Source organism: Astyanax mexicanus, chromosome 10 (genome assembly GCF_023375975.1).
Source record: "Astyanax mexicanus isolate ESR-SI-001 chromosome 10, AstMex3_surface, whole genome shotgun sequence".
Lineage (NCBI taxonomy): Eukaryota > Metazoa > Chordata > Actinopteri > Characiformes > Acestrorhamphidae > Astyanax > Astyanax mexicanus.
In genome coordinates this window covers 7,121,640-7,139,858 of record NC_064417.1, presented here as the reverse complement: position 1 = coordinate 7,139,858, position 18,219 = coordinate 7,121,640, and the positions used below count along the sequence as shown (strand labels likewise).

Here is an 18,219-nt window from a genome sequence, read left to right as displayed (position 1 = left end):
TGTTGTAGGTATTAAAAAGTAGGGTTTTTTGTAGAATAGAGAATAAGTTACATTAGAAAAGAGATTAACTCCTGAATTAGTTTAACAGTGACACTTTAAAATTAATTAAAATACTACAGTACCATTTTGCTGTGAAGCTTGCCCAACCGGCATGAATACCAATACTAATATTCTAGACCAATACCACGTTAAATGTACTTGTATTTAGTCCCAGATCTACAGCACGGTACACTGAACAGGATGTAGCACAAGCGAGAGAGCAGACAGAAAGAGCAAGAGACAATGTTACTGTCTAAACCCCAACAGCTCAGCAAACCATAATTCATGAAGTATCCTGAAGCTGCGGAGATTCGGCAAGACGAATCTCTTATCGCCTCATTTATCCCCCCCATGCCGACACTAAGACCACCAGGGAGCTGAACTCAGAGTGGAACCTCGTCCAACTTGTGGTTAAAGAGTTTTCATTACATTTATGGCATTTAGCTGACGCTCTTATCCAGTGACTTACAAGGTTATTACTGTTATGGAGGTGGGCCAATGTAGTGTTAAGAGTCTTGCCCAAGGACTCTTATTGGTCTCCCACATGATGAGATCACTCACTAGCAGGTAGTGGTGTTATTTACTGCGCCACACCAACTAAACCAAATAGTTTATACATCCAAGTCCACAGGCAGTAAAAAAAAAAAAAAAAACACAGGTAAAAAGGTGAATCTTTAAAAATGCTGTTTCAACAACCTCACCCACCCCTCCAAATATTTCTAAATAGCTAATATGGTCCTGATGTCACATGATGACACTGGAAATATTAACATACCCCCATAAAGTAAAACTAACCTCTATTTTTTTCTCTTTTTTTTTATCTAGGCATAATTTCTGCTCGCTTGAGAAAGTAAAAAGAAACGTTTATTATTATTATTATTAAACAAAATTACCATGATTCAACAAATCTTAAAATTGCACTGCAATACTTTACACTAAAAACTACACCATTAAATAATGTTCCTGACTGCTTATTTCTAAGTAGGTATTGTTATCGGTACAGTTGAATACAAAAATTCATGTACTTGTATTGTTGGAAACAAACAGCATCGATGCATCCTCATTAGGAGAGAACAGACTTGTGTAGCGAATGGAAAAAGGCCAGAAGCAGTTACCTTTTTCAGTGCTCGGACCAAGTCCCCATAATCTCCACTCTCCAGCTTGGGGATTTTTGTGAGAGTTTCCACTGCTTCCAAGGCTTCCTTCCTTTCCTGCCATTTCTTTGCTTCCTACAGTGGAAGAAAGAGGGAGAGGTGATGCATAAACAATCAAGGCTATAAACAATGTTCAAGGCATTCAAGGCAGTGAATGCCTTTATATAAATTATAAACAAATATATGTAGGATTAAACTTACAATTTTGTCATAGAAGTCTTTTGGCAATTTGGAAAGAATCTCCACAGCTTCCAGAAGCTCATAAGGATCAACACGTGTATCAGTTTGTTCATCATCATCACCTACAAGGACACAGTAAGATTTGTATTCAGCTGTTCTAGGAAGACATGGAATGTGGAGCCAGTAAAACTAAACAAAACATAATACACCTTTTTCTTGCTTAAATTTACATTGCCCTAAACCAAAAACTTAAGATCAACAGTGCTGATGCTCATCCTTGTCAACATCATAATTACTACAATAATCTAAATTAAAACATTAATAAACTCAATACTGTGCTGATGTAAGATTAATATTATCATTAGGCCCAATAAAAAGGAAAAAACAAAAAAAAAATGTGCACGATACAGCTATAATTATATAGTTCTGGTGTTGCACTATGCCAGCCAGGGCTACATGATATGGACAAAACAACAGTACTACAATGAAGAACTTAAAATAAAAAATAAGTTTTTTTGTGAATCACATTATGTATATAAAAAAAAGTAATTTAGAAGTTTACTTTTCTTTACCTTGTCCCAATGTTATGATGAACAGACCAATAGAAAAGCTGTACAGTAAGTTTGAATGACCTCTTGTTTAGAAATGTATGAAGTTAGTTTCCTTGTAAAGTTGCCATTTTGAAGATACAAAAGGTTTTACAAGACAAAACAAAATGACTGAGTTAAAAGAATGTTTTAAATAGAAAATATTCCAGCTGTATTCAAACCTTTATACTTGGTGTTACAGTTGTAAATAGGTCTCTGTATAGTTCAACACCACAATATTAACAGAAATCTACTGTGCAGCCCCAGCCAGACAGTTGGATTGTATACAAAACAGTGTGCAATAGAGGTAAGTGGTCGCACCATCGGCCTCATCACTCCCGGCTGCCTGCTGCTGCTCAAACTTGGCCTTCAGGTCCTGCTGAGAGCGTAAGAAGCGGCTCTGCTTTGGTATGCCTGTGGGCAGCTTCACCCATTCCTCCTCCAGCTCCTTCAACTGTGGACATGAACAAAACACACACAGATACACATAACTCTTTAGTCAGGGCAGGAAACAATAAAACACTCAGGGGGGAAACAATAAACAATAAGCCTTTTTACCAAGCCAATAATGACATATCACTCAAACCATCTTATGAATAAAATTAAATTTTATATTAAATTACATAGCTTACAAGAAATACATATACTTCACATATTTTATCTATTTCATGTGTTACTGTTATGAACACAGCTTAAAAGAATGAGTCAAAGGCACAATCCCAATTCTCTTTTGTATCCTAACCCCTTGTTTTCGAGTGTAATCCTCTCCCTAAGAATTGGGATGGAAAAAGGTTGTGCAGCAATTAATAATTATTGCCAATTCCTTAATTTCTCTGTAAAGATTAGCAGAAAATAGCCTTTATTATCTTATTTTATTTTTCCGTTCCACATTAAATGCTGCAGCCTCTGCAGTCTGTTGCACCAATTAAGGTGGAATTGGAAAATTAGTTAGCTAGCTAGCTACTCAGATGAAGTACCTGCAAGTTTTTATGCTTGGCATAAAGAGAATGGACACAGAACATTTAAGCTACACAGTAAACTATGAAAATACAGTGGTCATCATCATTTTTCAGGAAAATACTCAAATTTGGGGGCCAGTGATTCTCATAGTCCTCTGTTTGGAGTGTGCCTCTGAAAAATCTCTGTTTGAAGGGCCATGTAGCTCGAACATATCCCCCCCTACCCCTTCAGCCTAATAAGAATCGCGACACCCTACCCCTAGATGTGTAGGCTGGGAAGGGTTAAGTCGTAGGGTCAAGGGCAAGGGGTGAAATGGGATTGGGCCTTACTGTGTTTTAATGTCCTGAAATTAAAAATAAAAATATATAACGACTAGCTGGATGTATGAGCTCACAGTTTGCAACAGAAGTTACCTTGCCTTCTGTTTCCTATTCATTGCATCTGTTCATGGAACAACAAGGATTCTTCAGATGTACCTTTAAGCTCTTGAGAGTCTTATAGAGCTTATAGGGAACATCTAGGCATGTTTGTTTCAGGGTTCGTCTACAGATTGATCAAACAGCAGACTGCTGTAAAGGCAGAGGGTCTTGTCTTACCTGCACTGAGTTGAGGTTCTGCAGAGGGGTTCGCAAAGCATCTCGAATCCACTTGTAGATCTCTACTGCTAGCAATTTGGCCTCATCTCGCACAGCCTTCTCTCGAGACTCAAACAGCTTTGGCAACACTTTGACTACTGGCTTCAGGGTTATGATCTTGGAACCAAATTCACTAAAAATGAAGGGCAACATAGGAAATACATAATTGTAAAATTGTTGTTAATGTACCAAATTGAACATCATTTCAGGTTTGAATTTGGCCACAATATTTGAGCACAGTAGCTAAATTAAGAAGAGCATTGCTTTACTTTATAATGAAAAATTTGTTAGGACAGCAAGAAATTGAATGAACACAGTACCAGTCAAAGGTTTGGATACACCTTCTCATTCAATGTTTATCTAGATTGTTACATTTGTACGTTATTAAAAATACACAAAAACAATTAAGAGACACTTCTGGAATTAAATATTAAAGAGAAAAGGGGTTTGTCCTCCACAATCCCCTCACCTAAACCTGATGAACGGAGAGGCGTGCTTTGAGTGAGCTGGAGCTTCTATTGTTCAGCGCCTCCAGAAACTCCTTCAAGATGCTGAAAACTATTCCAGGTGACTCTCCCTCATGAATACACTGATATTAAAATACCAAGAGTGTGCAGATCTGTCCTCAAAGATAAATGTGGCTACTAAGAAGAATTTATATATATATAAAAAAAAAAAAGAAATTAAATGAGAAGGTGTGTCCAAACTTTTGACTGGTACTGCATGCTTATATATATATATATATATATATATATATATATATATATATATATATATATATATATATATATATATATATATATATATTATTTATGAATTTGGAACTGTAAAAACACATTTGCTTTAATAAATAAACGTTGAAAATCCACAACTGGGCCTAAGCAGTCTTATTATTCCATTGTTCTTCTGAATGACCTCAGTTAACACAGGCTGCATTGTTCTCGCTTATTATTACATAACAAATCAGCCAGACTCACCTAAGAGCTTTCCTTAGTGTTTCAATACAGGCCACTACAATCTTCGGGTTCTTGTTATCCAAGCCTTTGATGAGCTCATCCTGAACAATCTCAGCTTTCTCGATCTCTACATACATGAGGCAGATATCTGTTCCCAGCTCTTTGGCTCGAGCTTTAGGCTGGTTGAAGACTTTGCTTACTACACCCGATACCACTTCTCCCGTTGTCCTGTAAGACAAGAATGCCACTGAATTACTCATCACTGAACGTCTCTGCTGATGATTATACAGGCAGACAAACCTAGTTAGCCTCAAAGAGCCAATAAACAGCTCAAATTCCCCACAGCATTCTTGATGGGTGTTGCCTTGGGGGCACTTTAAAAGTTTGAAAATTATGAATTTGAAGATTATGTTATGGTAACTAACAAAAAAATAAATGAGCCCAGTTCTGATTGACTGCCTTGCAATCAAAAAGCACAAACACAAAAAAAAAAAAAAAAAAAAAACTCATCATTAAACTGCATGACTAAATCACCATGCACTTGCCTCAAACTTTCAAAACATGTTGATGTGGTTTCTGGCACCATTCACCATGTGCATATTTTTAGAGATGAAAAAAAAAATCTATTGGGTGTGTATCAGACCTGGATGATTTTCAGTCTGAATATGCTGCTGATAGTTGGTCTCCAACGTGTCTGATTATCATAAAATATTTGTGAGCTCTGCATGAGGCTCTTCAGTCACAGGATGCTGCAATTTTTTGTTTAACCCCTAGATAAAACTACTAAACTTGGGCACGGCTGCAGAAACCCATTAAAGTCTGCTGCTTTAAAACTGTATCTCACTCAAACTCAAATATTTGGAGAATATGTAAAACCAACGTGTCTTTAAAAGAAAGCAAGGTACACCATTTTAACACCACTAACCGGATTCCTCTCTTAAGAGTACATCACTCAGCCTGATACAGTTAGTATTAGAGCACAGCATAGACACACAAAAAATAAGTAAATAAATAAATTAAAAAAAAAAAAACACAGACCATGTTTAACTACCACCAAAAATACAGCAATGACAGTCAGAAAGCTATCATTTTTAGCAATAGATAAGCAGCTTTATGGTTGTATTCCTACTTCAAAATCCACAGTGCAGTTCTACATAGAAACCTTTAGCCTTCTCAGCTTGTATTTGAAGTTTGACAGCATTTAAAAAGGTAACTCATTTTTCAAGGAAAGCTGATTTCATTTTGAGAGACAATGCAGAACATTACAAAAGCTTGACAAAATGCTGCATTACCAAGGTTCCCTGGTAAGCATACATTTTAATAGATATATGTTTTGTGTAAGCTGCTAATCAACTGAAATTACCTGGAGTATGAAATAATAATTTATAATAATTTTTATAATATATATTATTATAAATAATAATTTATAATAATAATAATCTAAATACATTTGGAGTGAGCTGCAAAAGTGCGTAAATCTGATTATATTCTGAAACATAACTTTAAGTTAAATTCTTTATTGTGTTTTTCAACCAGTCTCTCAATCCAGGGTTCTTGATCTCTTAGATTTAGAATAAGAACGCTGACCTGAGATCGGTTTGCGTGTTTTGTTCATCACTGATTTCGGATCAGTGTTGTTTCTTACTCTGAGTTTGACATGAGCCTGGGGCCTATTCATTCCCTGCTCCACACATCACAGCGTCTTCCTGTGCCAATTTCATAATGACCTGAATGAGCTGAATCATGTGTGTCAGAGCAGGAAAAACACTGCAGGGGAACTTTGCAACCCAAATTGGGAACACTGGTCTGTAGAACAGGAGTAAAACAACACTGACTCATGTTTATCAGGGGTGTACAACAAAAAAGTCTGACAATTTATAACTTATTTTGGCTGATCTGGGTTAAATTGTATGACTTAAATGTCATATGTATGACTTGTATGACTGTTGTAGGGCTGGCCCGAATAGCGTTTTTTGAGCTCCGGATATTCGGCACTGATTCGAAGCGAATATTCGAATATTCGTTTTTAAAAAAAGAGGTAAAAAAAGAGGTAAAAAAAAAAAAGAAAATCACGGCCCCCTTAAGACATATTCACCCCGGATTTTTGGTGTTTTTATCCCGGATTTTTGTTTTTCACCCCATATTTTTTCTGTGTTTTTAGCCCAGATTTCTTTGTGTTTTCATCCCGGAATTTCTGCTGCCGCACACCGCGTCTTATCTGCTGCGTAAGAATAAATAAAGAAAATAAATGATGTAATTACTATTATTATTAGAAAAATAACAAACAAAAATAAACCCAAAATGTTGACAAAAATATAGTCTAACGAATAAAAAAAAATAAGAAACGAAAAACTCCACAGGACCAAAGAAAATTACTAAGACATGTAATACTGAAAAAAAAAACGGAAAAAACAAATACGCGTCTGGGGATAAAAATTAAACAAACCAAACAACACTCAAAGAAATAAATGTATATATAAACAAAACAAAAGAATGGACAAAAACAACAATCCGTTAAAAAAACTCATTTAAATCCATTAAAAAACTCATTTAAAACAATCACAGGCTTTTTGCGCAGAATAATAAAAGTTTCGGTTAGTTTCAGTTTCAAATCATGAAAACAGCTCACCAAAACCTCAACCTATCCTTTATATTTGACAATATTTGATTAACTTACAGGTCCTTACTTATTTTTATTTAACTGAACTGAGTTGTAAATTATTTATAGCCTCGCGCTGAATTCATCTCCCGCTGCGAAAGAGAGAGAGAGAGAGAGAGGCGCAGCGCATTTTGCCTGATTTTAATTAACAGTACATTTGTTGGCTTTAGTAAGTTTAATAACATTAATTTTAGTATACTTGTCAGATCTTATTTATAAAAACTTTTTTTAGAAGACAGAGGTTATTCTGCGCGCAATGCCGCGCCGCTGCGCCAAGCACCACTTTGCGTGCCTGACATTTCAGAGTGCTGGACGAGATTTTAATTCATGAATTAATATATTTAATATTTTAATAAATTTGCCCTGGTGATAAGAAACGAATGCTAACATATAGCTTTATATTTCTGTGTATTTCAAATGTTTTAAGTTTTATGTAATTGACGGGCAGCACCACGCGCCAGATTGACAATGTGCTTTATTTTTCAGATATAAAAGTGAAATTCAGTTAAATAATAGCAAAGTTAACTAAAATAAATTTATGTTCAGTCAAAGTTATTTTCTCTTTTAATTTTCCATTTCAAAACTCCAGCATTTGAGTGAGAATAAGCATCTGTTGAAATTTTTAAACAGCAGAATGCCTAGTTACAGTTATTTAGTCTGTGTACTAAACATAAATATAAATCCTTATAACTGACAGAAATAAATATAACTAATAATAATTTATAGTTACAGTGCAGATTTTTAAGTATATATATTTTTTCATAGTTGATTGCTGAAGGCTCTGGGTGTGGTTTATTTTTATGTGGTAAAGATGTGATGGTATGGAGTATTTTGGAGCGCAGGGTGAGCAATCGCGCTAAGCTTTTTTCCGCCGCCAAGATAGAAACACGCCAGAAATTTACCTCAACACACATCATTTCCAGACCACCACGCCCATCGGTGTTAATATATTCCAAAGTCCAACGCTATTTTAAGGACGCGTGCAAGGCCTAAAAATAGACTGTTGACGGGTGGCAAAGCGCCACGCTACACGCCTTGTGCGGGGTGTATGATAGGGCTCTTTGTCTGTATGCGCAAAGTTTAAAAAAAGTTCATTCAGCTGCTAAAGTAACGTGCAGTAACGGAGTGTCGAAAATGGTAACGGCGTTATAGTTACAGTCATAGTAATTAGTTAGATTACTCCTTACTGAAAAAAGTAACGGCGTTAGTAACGCCGTTTATTTTAACGCCATTACTCCCAACACTGTCGTCTGGATTAAACTCCCGCTCCAGCCAATAACAGTTCAGTTCTGTCCCGCACGCAAGATATTCTGACGGGACCCGCGAGAACAGAAGTGGTTAGAGTGAGGTGGAGCTCTGGAAAGTAGAAAAAAAACGAATATCCGAATACCAAAATTAAAAACCGAATACCTACTCAACGAACGAATATCCGAATACCCGAATATTCGGGTCCAGCCCTAGACTGTTGTGAGGTGAAATGTGCAAGATCATTCATATTGTTGCTGCTATACCGCTACTAAAGGCACTACAGCATGATTCCAGTTGCTTTTAACTAGTTGAAACATGTTTATTACTTTTGCAGTGGTCTCTGGTATGAATGAATGCCCACTGAGCCATTTCTTTTAAAGAAGTGCTCCGCTGCTTCTGTTTCAGGCAGTTTTAGTTCAGTGGAGGAGTGGGCTGGGAAAACGACAGGATTTCGGTTCTTACTCATGAATATTCCTGACATGAAAACAGCTTGTCTTTAATATGCCCCACCCTGCAGAGGGCGGTCGCAAGACAAGGTGGGCAAAGTCAGTCTGTTCTGTCCATTTTTTTGTATTGGTTGATGCAGGCAATGGGAATAAATTAACAGTTTCACAAGCAGTACACAAATGCAACAGAGTGATACACTGTATTTTAAAAAGCGCCAGTACCAAACGGTTTCTAGAGAAATCACACCTTTAAATATTTTTTATTATTTATTAATACATCTATTATTAATTTTGCCTAATTTAAAATGTTTAAACCTACTCTGCCAAAATTCAATTGAATCATACAGTTTAAAATTCATAGCAAAAAGTCAAGAAAGTGATTAAGAACATGTAATTTATTAGTTTAATTTTCTTAATCGCTTGATAGAACAAAAACAAAATTGTGCACCTCTAGCAAACAATGCATATTTTAAAATGTAGAAACTCTAGAAGCGACCTAACCAAACATCTGTCCTTAGAGCAACCCATCCCCACCCATGAACAGCAGTCATGTGATGTAATGATTAAATATTTAATTAAGCTGCTGAATCCACCCAAAGTACCTCTGTAACTCAACACATCGTCCCAACTACTCCGCTCAAAAACACTCACACACAGAACACTGGCTGAGGTCACATATGGCCACCATAGATGAAGCTAACCAAAACAATCAATGGCCTAAAGCGGACCTGATGGAAGAGACAGTGCCTGACCAGGTTCCACCCATTCCAGCTATAGTTAGACAAGCAGCCACAGAAACACTGCGTAATGCACATCTCTGCTGCCGGTTAAAAAAAAAAAAAAAAAACACAGAACACTGCTCCATCTGACATTTAGACTGGACGTTTCACTACGTCAAAGCTTATAGAACCTTTGTCTTCGGCGACAGTCTGATAAACAGGCAAATGAATTAACACTTACTGATAAGAGAGTTAACTGAAAACACAAAGCAGAAGTTTCTAGTGAAGTGGCCAGTGGGTGGAAACACAAGCTGAGAAAAACAGCAAAACAACAGTAATCGGCCCTTTAATCAGGCAATTAAATGGCTTTTTAAAAGGTAAATAAGAGTGTTTTTCTATAATTAAAAGCGTAAATTCAGCTGTAACTGGAAATAACTGCACAAAACTGTGCTGAACTGTGCCTCCCCATCACGCACCTCAGGCAGCTGCAGCCTGTCACTTACACAGACGCAGGGACAACGCTGTGTATCTACTTCTTGTGTCAAGAATCAAAACATTGCAACATGATGCGTTTGATTTAATTGCCTTAAATGACATTGCACGTCCTGAGATGTTACTTTCGAGCATGTGCACATCGGGATGACTGTGCTTAAGCAATATATCGTGCAGCCCTAAAGCACTGGCAATAGCATAGAACTCTCTGGAGTGAATATAACATTACCCATTAACCTATTGGCACCATGTATAAATCTGTAACTAAAGGGCATTAATCCCTCCATCATTGAGCTGTAGAGCAGTGGAACTGTGCTTTCTGGAGTGATGGTGCTTTAATCAGTCTAAGAAAATGGCCAGCAAGTGGAAGCACAAGATAACAGGGGTTTCTAATAAAGTGGCCAGCAAATTCAAATGTGAGAGCAGCATCTGCTCCTTTCTGAACTTTCTGTTTGCCAAAACAAACAATGACTAATGGGTCTGATGACTGCCTCCCTCTCTCTCACTCTCTCGCTCTAAATAGCTGTACTTTCATCAGGGATCAGATTTCTCCTCTATTGATATTACACACACACACACACACACTCAACAATACATTCTCTCAACTAATTGTTTTCCATACAAAGCAAAAAGGGAGCAAAAGCACAATGTCACAACCAGAATCCAACCAGAACCTCTGCTTAGCAATCTAAAGGTGTGTAAGGCCCAGGGCTAACGTTAACTGTGCACCCAACACTATTCAATGTAATGATGGCCTAAGCCATAACTTGCCTATACCCATTTTCACAGTTTACACAGATCAGCCAAAATAACAATAAAAGCAATTGTCTTTTGTCTATGTATGTCTTATGTAGACTCGCTTGTGTAACAAAAACAGCTCAGACCCATTAAGGGATGGGCCAACAAGACCCCTGGAGGTGTTTTGTGCTTTCTAGCATGCATCATGCATTAAACAGCAGTTTCTTTTGACCTTAAGACATGTAATTTTTGAGGTGAGTTCTCAATGCTCATCAATGAGCTTTGTGTGCCCATGACCCCATCACTGATTTACCAGTTCTGCTTCCTTGGAGAACTTCAGGTAGGTACTGACCACCACATACTGGGAACACTCCAGTACTGCATCACACTCCACAATACTCGTTCAAAGTTTTGTAGATGTTTGCTTCTTTGTCAAAGTGTTTTAGATTCTTACACTTGCTTATTATTCCTGCTTCAACAGATCAACTTCAAAAACTACTTATTTTAAAATGTATTTCAAGTTTTTATCTCATTTTCTCCTCAATTTACAAGGCCATCACAGCACACTCGGATGATAAGCACAGCGAAACGGTTCTGATACATCAGCTCACAGATGCCTTGTTCTGATCCGACATCACCCGTGAAGTGATGAGGGGAGAGAGCACCATCCACACACCCAGAGAGAGCAAGGCCAATTGTCAGGGCTCCGGCAGCTGAGGGCAAGCTACATGAACAGGATTCGAACCAGCAATCTCTCGATCATAGCGGCAGCGCTTTAGACCGCTGGACCATTCGGAGCTTTGAAAACTAATGTTATTAAATTCATTTATCTGTGTTTTTTAGGTTATGGCTTATCAGTCTAGATGCCCATGTTTTCATAAGCACACCCCATTTTTTTTTTTGAATAAACAATACATTAGGCTACACTTTCAGGCTATACAACATGTGATTAAAGCATTTGACATTAATAAATAACAGCTTGTCCTGCTCTGTTAACAGAAATGCCCGCATGCAAGGTATTCCCTCCAAGCAAAGAAACCAATAGGAAGTTACTTACTTTCCAGCTACGTGTGCATTTTCAACAAAAACAAGTGCTGCCTCCAAGCCTTTCAGCTGAGCCACGGCATTGGACTCTGTGACAAACTTTTTGATAAGTCCCAGATATTTTCCCCATTCAGGGCTCTTTTCGTCGCTTATCCTCTGGAAAAGCTTCAGCGCTTCTTCATACCCGTTCAGTCTGGCCTTCCATACCTTTGGTAGAGATTAATAGGAGAAGGAAAATTATTGAGATGAAAATACATCTAAACATGGGATCATGGTTAAGACTGTCTGAGTGACCCACTTCCAAGACTGTTATTGATCAAATGGATCCTACTCTGGCCTATTATTTTTCCAAGGCAGAGAACAACAGCAATCTTACAGGGTGTAGTACCTCTGCTAATGTTTTAGAGCTATGTTGGTCTGGAATTCTTTCATTTTAACTTCTGCTTGTACAGATGTTGATGACAATATTTTCTCAGATGCACACTGATGTGACCCTATCTCTTTTTTGACAATTCTTCTAAAATAAAGATGTTTAAGTTATTGTCCAAAATAAATGTGTTTCATTACATTATGTAGCTCAAACAAGCTAAAACTACTGTACAAGTAAAACAATGCTTCCACCAGACTCTCTGCTCTGCCTGTTAAAGGACATGTAAAAAAATTCTAAGTTGTGGTAGAGAGCTGTGGTAGAAACAGCCCAATGAACAATGCCAAAGCTTGTTCAACAAGTACATGACTTTTCAGAAAAAGAAAATGAATTAGAAAAATCAGATTCAAATCACCTTGTGTTCGCATTTCTGGTCAATGGGTAGTTTCATCCACTCGCTGTCGTCCCCCATGGCGGCTCCTCTGCGTTTGCCTTATCTGTTCAACTGAAAAACAAAAGACAAATGAAAATGACTGAGAGTTTTGTAGACTAATTTGTACAGAAAACCTGTTCAGAACTATGATAAAGGCCAATATCAATCATAATCATCATTGTTGTCTTCATACCACAAACGAGACAGCAAAATATTAATGTTATACATAAAGGAACACAAATATACAGTGTAGATGATGTAAAGCACCCGTTTTGTTGTACTTAATGAACAAATCTATTTAGCGAAACAGCATCTCCTTGTCAATAAGTCAATTTTCAAATATGCTTATAATATTTCAAACTCTTTGTTTGGTTTGAAACTGAATGCACAGTCAAGGTTTTATAAAGAAGGATGATATTTACAATTTTTATACTGAAAAAGCATAATACAAAAAAAATAAATATCATAATGCCTGCCTCTTCTCTCTACTGCTCATCTTAATAATATAGGCCTAGGGGAGAAGAGCACTGAAAGAATGTCATTGGTCATTTTAGGTCAAAGCCAAAGAAAGTCAAAGAAAGAAACTGGCACACAAACATTCATCATAACATGGCATTAAAATACAGAGAGATGAGATGGCTCTCTTATTTGTTACCATATTTCAATAACAACAACAACAACAACAATGCCTCACAGGGATGGGAAAACTATCTATTGCAGTTTTGCACATGGATGTACAAACCTCTCTTTTACCCACAATACCTGACATTACAATAACATTACAGCACACAGATAAGGTTGTTGCCGTGGTCAAGAGAAATTTATTAGGTTGTAATATTGTGGCATTTATCAACCAATAAGACTCATCACAAAGTAGACTGGCAAAAACAACACACTGTCAATGCAAAGTCCTGACAAGCATCTCCGGATCATAAACGACAGCTACTGGAGCTGAGAAGAGTGGTGTGCTTAATGCTCCTTAATGCACATCCGCATGAAACGATTATTTCACGTTTCATATCGATTTTCACCAAACAGCACTACTGTGGAGAGTACTTGGGAAATAACCACTGGAAAAAACACAAAAAAAAAACAACTCACAAACCCCTTATCGAACACAAAGCAGCACAAAGCAAGTGTACTATCACCATCACGACTTTTCTTCACATTAGAAAACCCTTTGGTCAATACGAACATCCCATATAAACTATACGACAGGGGAACGCCAACATACAGGCAGTAAAACCATTGCTGTGCTGGGAAATCCAATACAGAGCCGTATTTATAGACAACAAACCTTTTTTTTTTTACGTTTGTCAATACGTAAAGTTAAGTGATAAACACACCAGGAGCCAAAACAGCTCTGAGCCATCAATGCATGGATTCCACCAGACGTCTAAAGGTGTCCTGTGGTGTCTTGGGCAAAAACATTAGCAGCAGATCCTTTAAGTCTTCTAATGTCAACCGCACACAAGAAGACTATGAAAAGAAGCTGTATAAAGAACAAAACAGTCCAACAGAAATATTAATTTTTCAGGAACCTTTGTAAGTTTGTAAGTCTAGCATGAAAAAGTACCACACAGGAACTGAGAGATTCACTGTTTTTGTTAAATAGCACATTTAACCTTACCTGATACGCTGATTATTTAGAAAATATCATGATGATGTACAGTACCAGTCAAAAGAAGACATTAAAGCTATACAGGAACACATGTGGAAATATTTTGTAAACAAAGTATTAAAGCAGAACATACGTTTTATACTTTAGATTGTTCTAAGTAGCCACATTTATCTTTGAGGACAGATCTGCACACTCTTGATATTTTAATCTCAGTGTCTTCATGAGGGAGAGTCACCTGGGATAGTTCTCTCAGCTTCTTGAAGGAGTTTCTGGAGGTGCGGAACAATAGTTGCATCTTTTCCAGCTCATCTCAGTTGGGTTTAGGTCAGGTACATATTTAAATAAGTCACTTAATTAATTAAACATTTTATGTATTTAATATTAATCTACAATGTAAAAATAAGATCATAAAAAATACACTGATTGAGAAATGATCTCTCCAAACCTTTGACTGGTACTGTATTTGCTCAGTATCACCCAAATATTGACATCATAAAATATTATCAGGTGTATTGCTTTAAATTAATTGTTTTATATAATGAGGAATGTTGGATGGCATATAAACAAACTGACCTTTTGTCCAGAACAATGTATGACAGCCAACAGATATGACCATAATTGCACATAAGCAGTATAACAAATAAGATATAGATATATGCATACGTTGCTTTCATAGGACACTTTTCCAACAAAAAGCCTCTTTAGCCATGTTAATCGTGTTGTAACATAAAATTCGATACTTGTACCTACTTGGAAACTATAGGATAGCATATATCATAAGTCCAGTTTCACAGAGAGGACAGTGGGTTATTTTAAACGTACCTAAATCCTCTACTTATACTGCAGGTGTTATATTTGACTAGTTTTAAACGCAACATATGCACAGGTAGATTAAATGTACAGAAAGGTAACCTATGTAGTTTAGCTTGCTAGCTAACTAAATATGTATGCATTATAACGCTAGCTTCTAAATAAGCTTACGTTAGCTAGGTTATAAAGCGATATGGCTCTAAAATAATATCATGATATTTCAGGGTATTTTTGCGATAACAATATACTTGGCGATATAGAAAAACTAAAATAATTAATTCATTTCAGGAATATAGTATAATAGTATAACTGAATAATCATAATGTGGCAGAATAAATAATATAGCATAAAATAATATAATGCAGCAAATAATATTGCAGAATATTTAGTGCATGCATATAAACTGCAAACTAAAACAACTATACAATAAATACACCTAAAGCTTCACAGTAAATAATAGACAAATTTTAAGACAGAACAGTCCTATTATCATGATATGTTTTTTTTTTATATCATGATATTTCTGTGTCACGATATATTGTATACAATATAATATTGCCCAGCCCTACTAGCTAGTAAGTTATTCAGAGTACTTACTCTAAAAAACGAATTAACGTTAGACAGAGAAAAGCAGAAAATTTACTACTTCGCTTAATGTGCATTTTATTTGTTTTCATATCTTAATATTAATATACAGAAAATGTAGAAAATTGACTGGTACTGTAACTATATGCTCAGTATCACCCATCTGAAAAATAACGTTATTGACTTCATAACAGATTCAGGTGTACAGCTAGCTGGGTAACCTATATTTGTTTTATATCACAAGAATGAGCCAGGCATATAGGTTAGGTTAGCTAGTTAGGTTAGCCAGCTAGCTAGTTAGCATGTAAACAAACTGACCTCCGTTAGACCAATGTGTGACAGCCAAAACATACAGAATATGAACTACTGACCCAGCCTGTCTGCACACAAGCAGCGTACCAAATAAAAGATACACGCAGACGTTAAGCTTAAGCTTTTTAAACAAAATTCCCCCATACTTGTGACTTAGATAGCGAGCTTAGTTAGGTTAGGCTACTGGCACAATACCTGACAACATATAAAGTCCTGTTTTAAAGGGATGATTGAAGACTATTTTAACTCTACTTAAAAACACACTGCAGATGTTATCTATATATTATTACTAGCTTTAAATTAAGGCAGTCATAGCTTTAAACGCAACATATGCACACATAGATGAAAAGTACAGACAGTTGTGTAGCTAACTTAGTTAGCTCTGTCCGTTATTTGACGTTAGATATTACACGTAGCTAGCTTAGCTAGCTATCTAGCAAACCTAGCGAGCTAACTATGTAACGTTATGCATTAAAGCTCCTATACAAGCTTAACCAGGTTATAAACTTAATTAGTTATTCAGAGTACTCACCAAATTAATCAGAGAAAAGCAGGAAATGTACTTGGTTAGCATGTTAGCTAGACAGCCAGCTAGTTAAATATGTTTTAAAACGTCTGACTGATGAAACATAGCTCCTCACAGGCCAGTGTAAATACGCAGTGTACGAGGCTAGCTTAGCTTAGCCTCCACATAGCAACCACAGCGGAGGCAAAACGGACATTTCAGGTCTAACTCCAAACACTACGATTTAAAAAAATGAATTAAAACGGATTATTTCACACAAGAGACCGCATTACAGTCCGTGACGTGGAAACTACATGCGACACATACACACTAGCTATTGTTAGACTGAAAGAATCGCAACACACACTCATATCTACATGTACACACACACACACACACAACAGGCCCTGGAAACACACCCAGCGGAACAGCGCGGACACACGCCGCCGCCCTGCGATGCTTTCCGCCCAGATAACACGGACACACCTATGCTGTTTTCAGATCGGCTGCAGAGAGATGAGGGAGCACTGGGTTACCTGCAGTAGGCTGGGGAAGGCAGGGCGCTGTGCTGGAGCTACCAGAGCCGCTGTGCTCATTCTCTTCTCCGGCCTTTTGAAACGCCTCCAAGGGCGGAGAATGGGAGGGAGGAGCCGCAGACAGCGCGCAGGCGCCGGCGGGAGCAGGCCGGAGACACAACCCTGACCCCTGGGGCTCTGAACTTCATGCTTTTAGTAGATCAATCTTATTTGTTTTATTTACTCAGCACTTTAACATTATATTTTTCATACTACATATTTCCTTAATTGTAAATTGTAATTCTACAGGTGCTGGTCAACGAATTAGAATAATTTGAAATAGTGCAATCATGAAATTCTTTGAATGCATTTTTTGTGCAGGAAGCAAATCAGGTGTTCACCGCACCTGTCCTACTCGTTAGACTAATCACAGAACTCGTTACCTGGAAAAAAATTTGCTCAGCTGAGCTTTCCAAAAGGCCCATTTAGGCCATTTAACTGTGACACTGTTGTTTTATTGAATTAGAATAATGGAGAAACCGTTTCATTGAATTAGAATAAATGCTCGAATTTTTGTTTTCTGTGAAGAGTGTTCACTGTGCAGTATAAAGTCAGGGTTGAGTAGAATTTCTAAGTTGTAAAATCAATCATGGGTAAGCAGCGCGACCTCTCAACCGGAATAGTGGCTCAAATTCAAGCCCTTCGCCAACAAGGCTTGACCCAAACTAAAATTGCTGAGCAGCTCGGCATCAGCCAGTCTTCCGTCTGCAAAGCTCTCAAGAAAAACTGCAGCAAGCGCACCAACTGTTCCGGCGTCCGAAAAACTTCTGCTCGCGACAACAAGCAGCTGAGAAAGATCGCAGTCAGCAACCGGTTCAAGTCCACTTCCGAGCTCACCGACTTGTGGAACAAGCAGACCGGCGCTGACGTCTCCAGATCAACCACTTACCGTCGTCTGCGCGAACTCGGCTTCAAATCTCGCGTTCCAGCAGTAAAACCGATGCTGAACAAGAAACAAATGGAGAAACGGCTGAAGTGGGCCAAAGAACACGGCGAGTGGACTGCTGAAGACTGGCAGAAAGTGGTCTTCAGTGACGAATCACGCTTCTGCATCTCCTTCGGTGACCAAGGTCCTCGTGTCTGGCGTCGTGGTGGCGAAACCTACAACCACGAGTGCGTGAAAAGATCCGTCAAGTTTCCCCAGAGCGTTATGG

General features: G+C 37.6%; 1 protein-coding gene across 4 annotated transcripts in view; it reads right to left on the bottom strand.

The window, feature by feature from the left end:
- Positions 1–17,161, bottom strand: part of ckap5 (cytoskeleton associated protein 5) — a 52,600-nt gene extending 35,439 nt beyond the window's left edge. For 3 of the 4 annotated variants that reach the window (XM_022683867.2, XM_022683869.2, XM_022683870.2), the window contains exons 1-8: positions 17,027–17,161; positions 12,640–12,729; positions 11,871–12,064; positions 4,533–4,739; positions 3,517–3,688; positions 2,282–2,414; positions 1,395–1,495; positions 1,155–1,268 (exon numbers count right to left, since the gene is read on the bottom strand). In XM_022683867.2, the coding sequence (XP_022539588.2) occupies positions 1,155–1,268; positions 1,395–1,495; positions 2,282–2,414; positions 3,517–3,688; positions 4,533–4,739; positions 11,871–12,064; positions 12,640–12,696 (978 nt within the window). In that variant the 5' untranslated portion in view covers positions 12,697–12,729; positions 17,027–17,161. Of the gene's footprint in view, positions 1–1,154; positions 1,269–1,394; positions 1,496–2,281; positions 2,415–3,516; positions 3,689–4,532; positions 4,740–11,870; positions 12,065–12,639; positions 12,730–16,517; positions 16,786–17,026 lie in introns of those variants that run through there. The other variant, XM_022683868.2, reaches the window with a different exon arrangement.
- Positions 17,162–18,219: the final 1,058 nt, after the last annotated feature.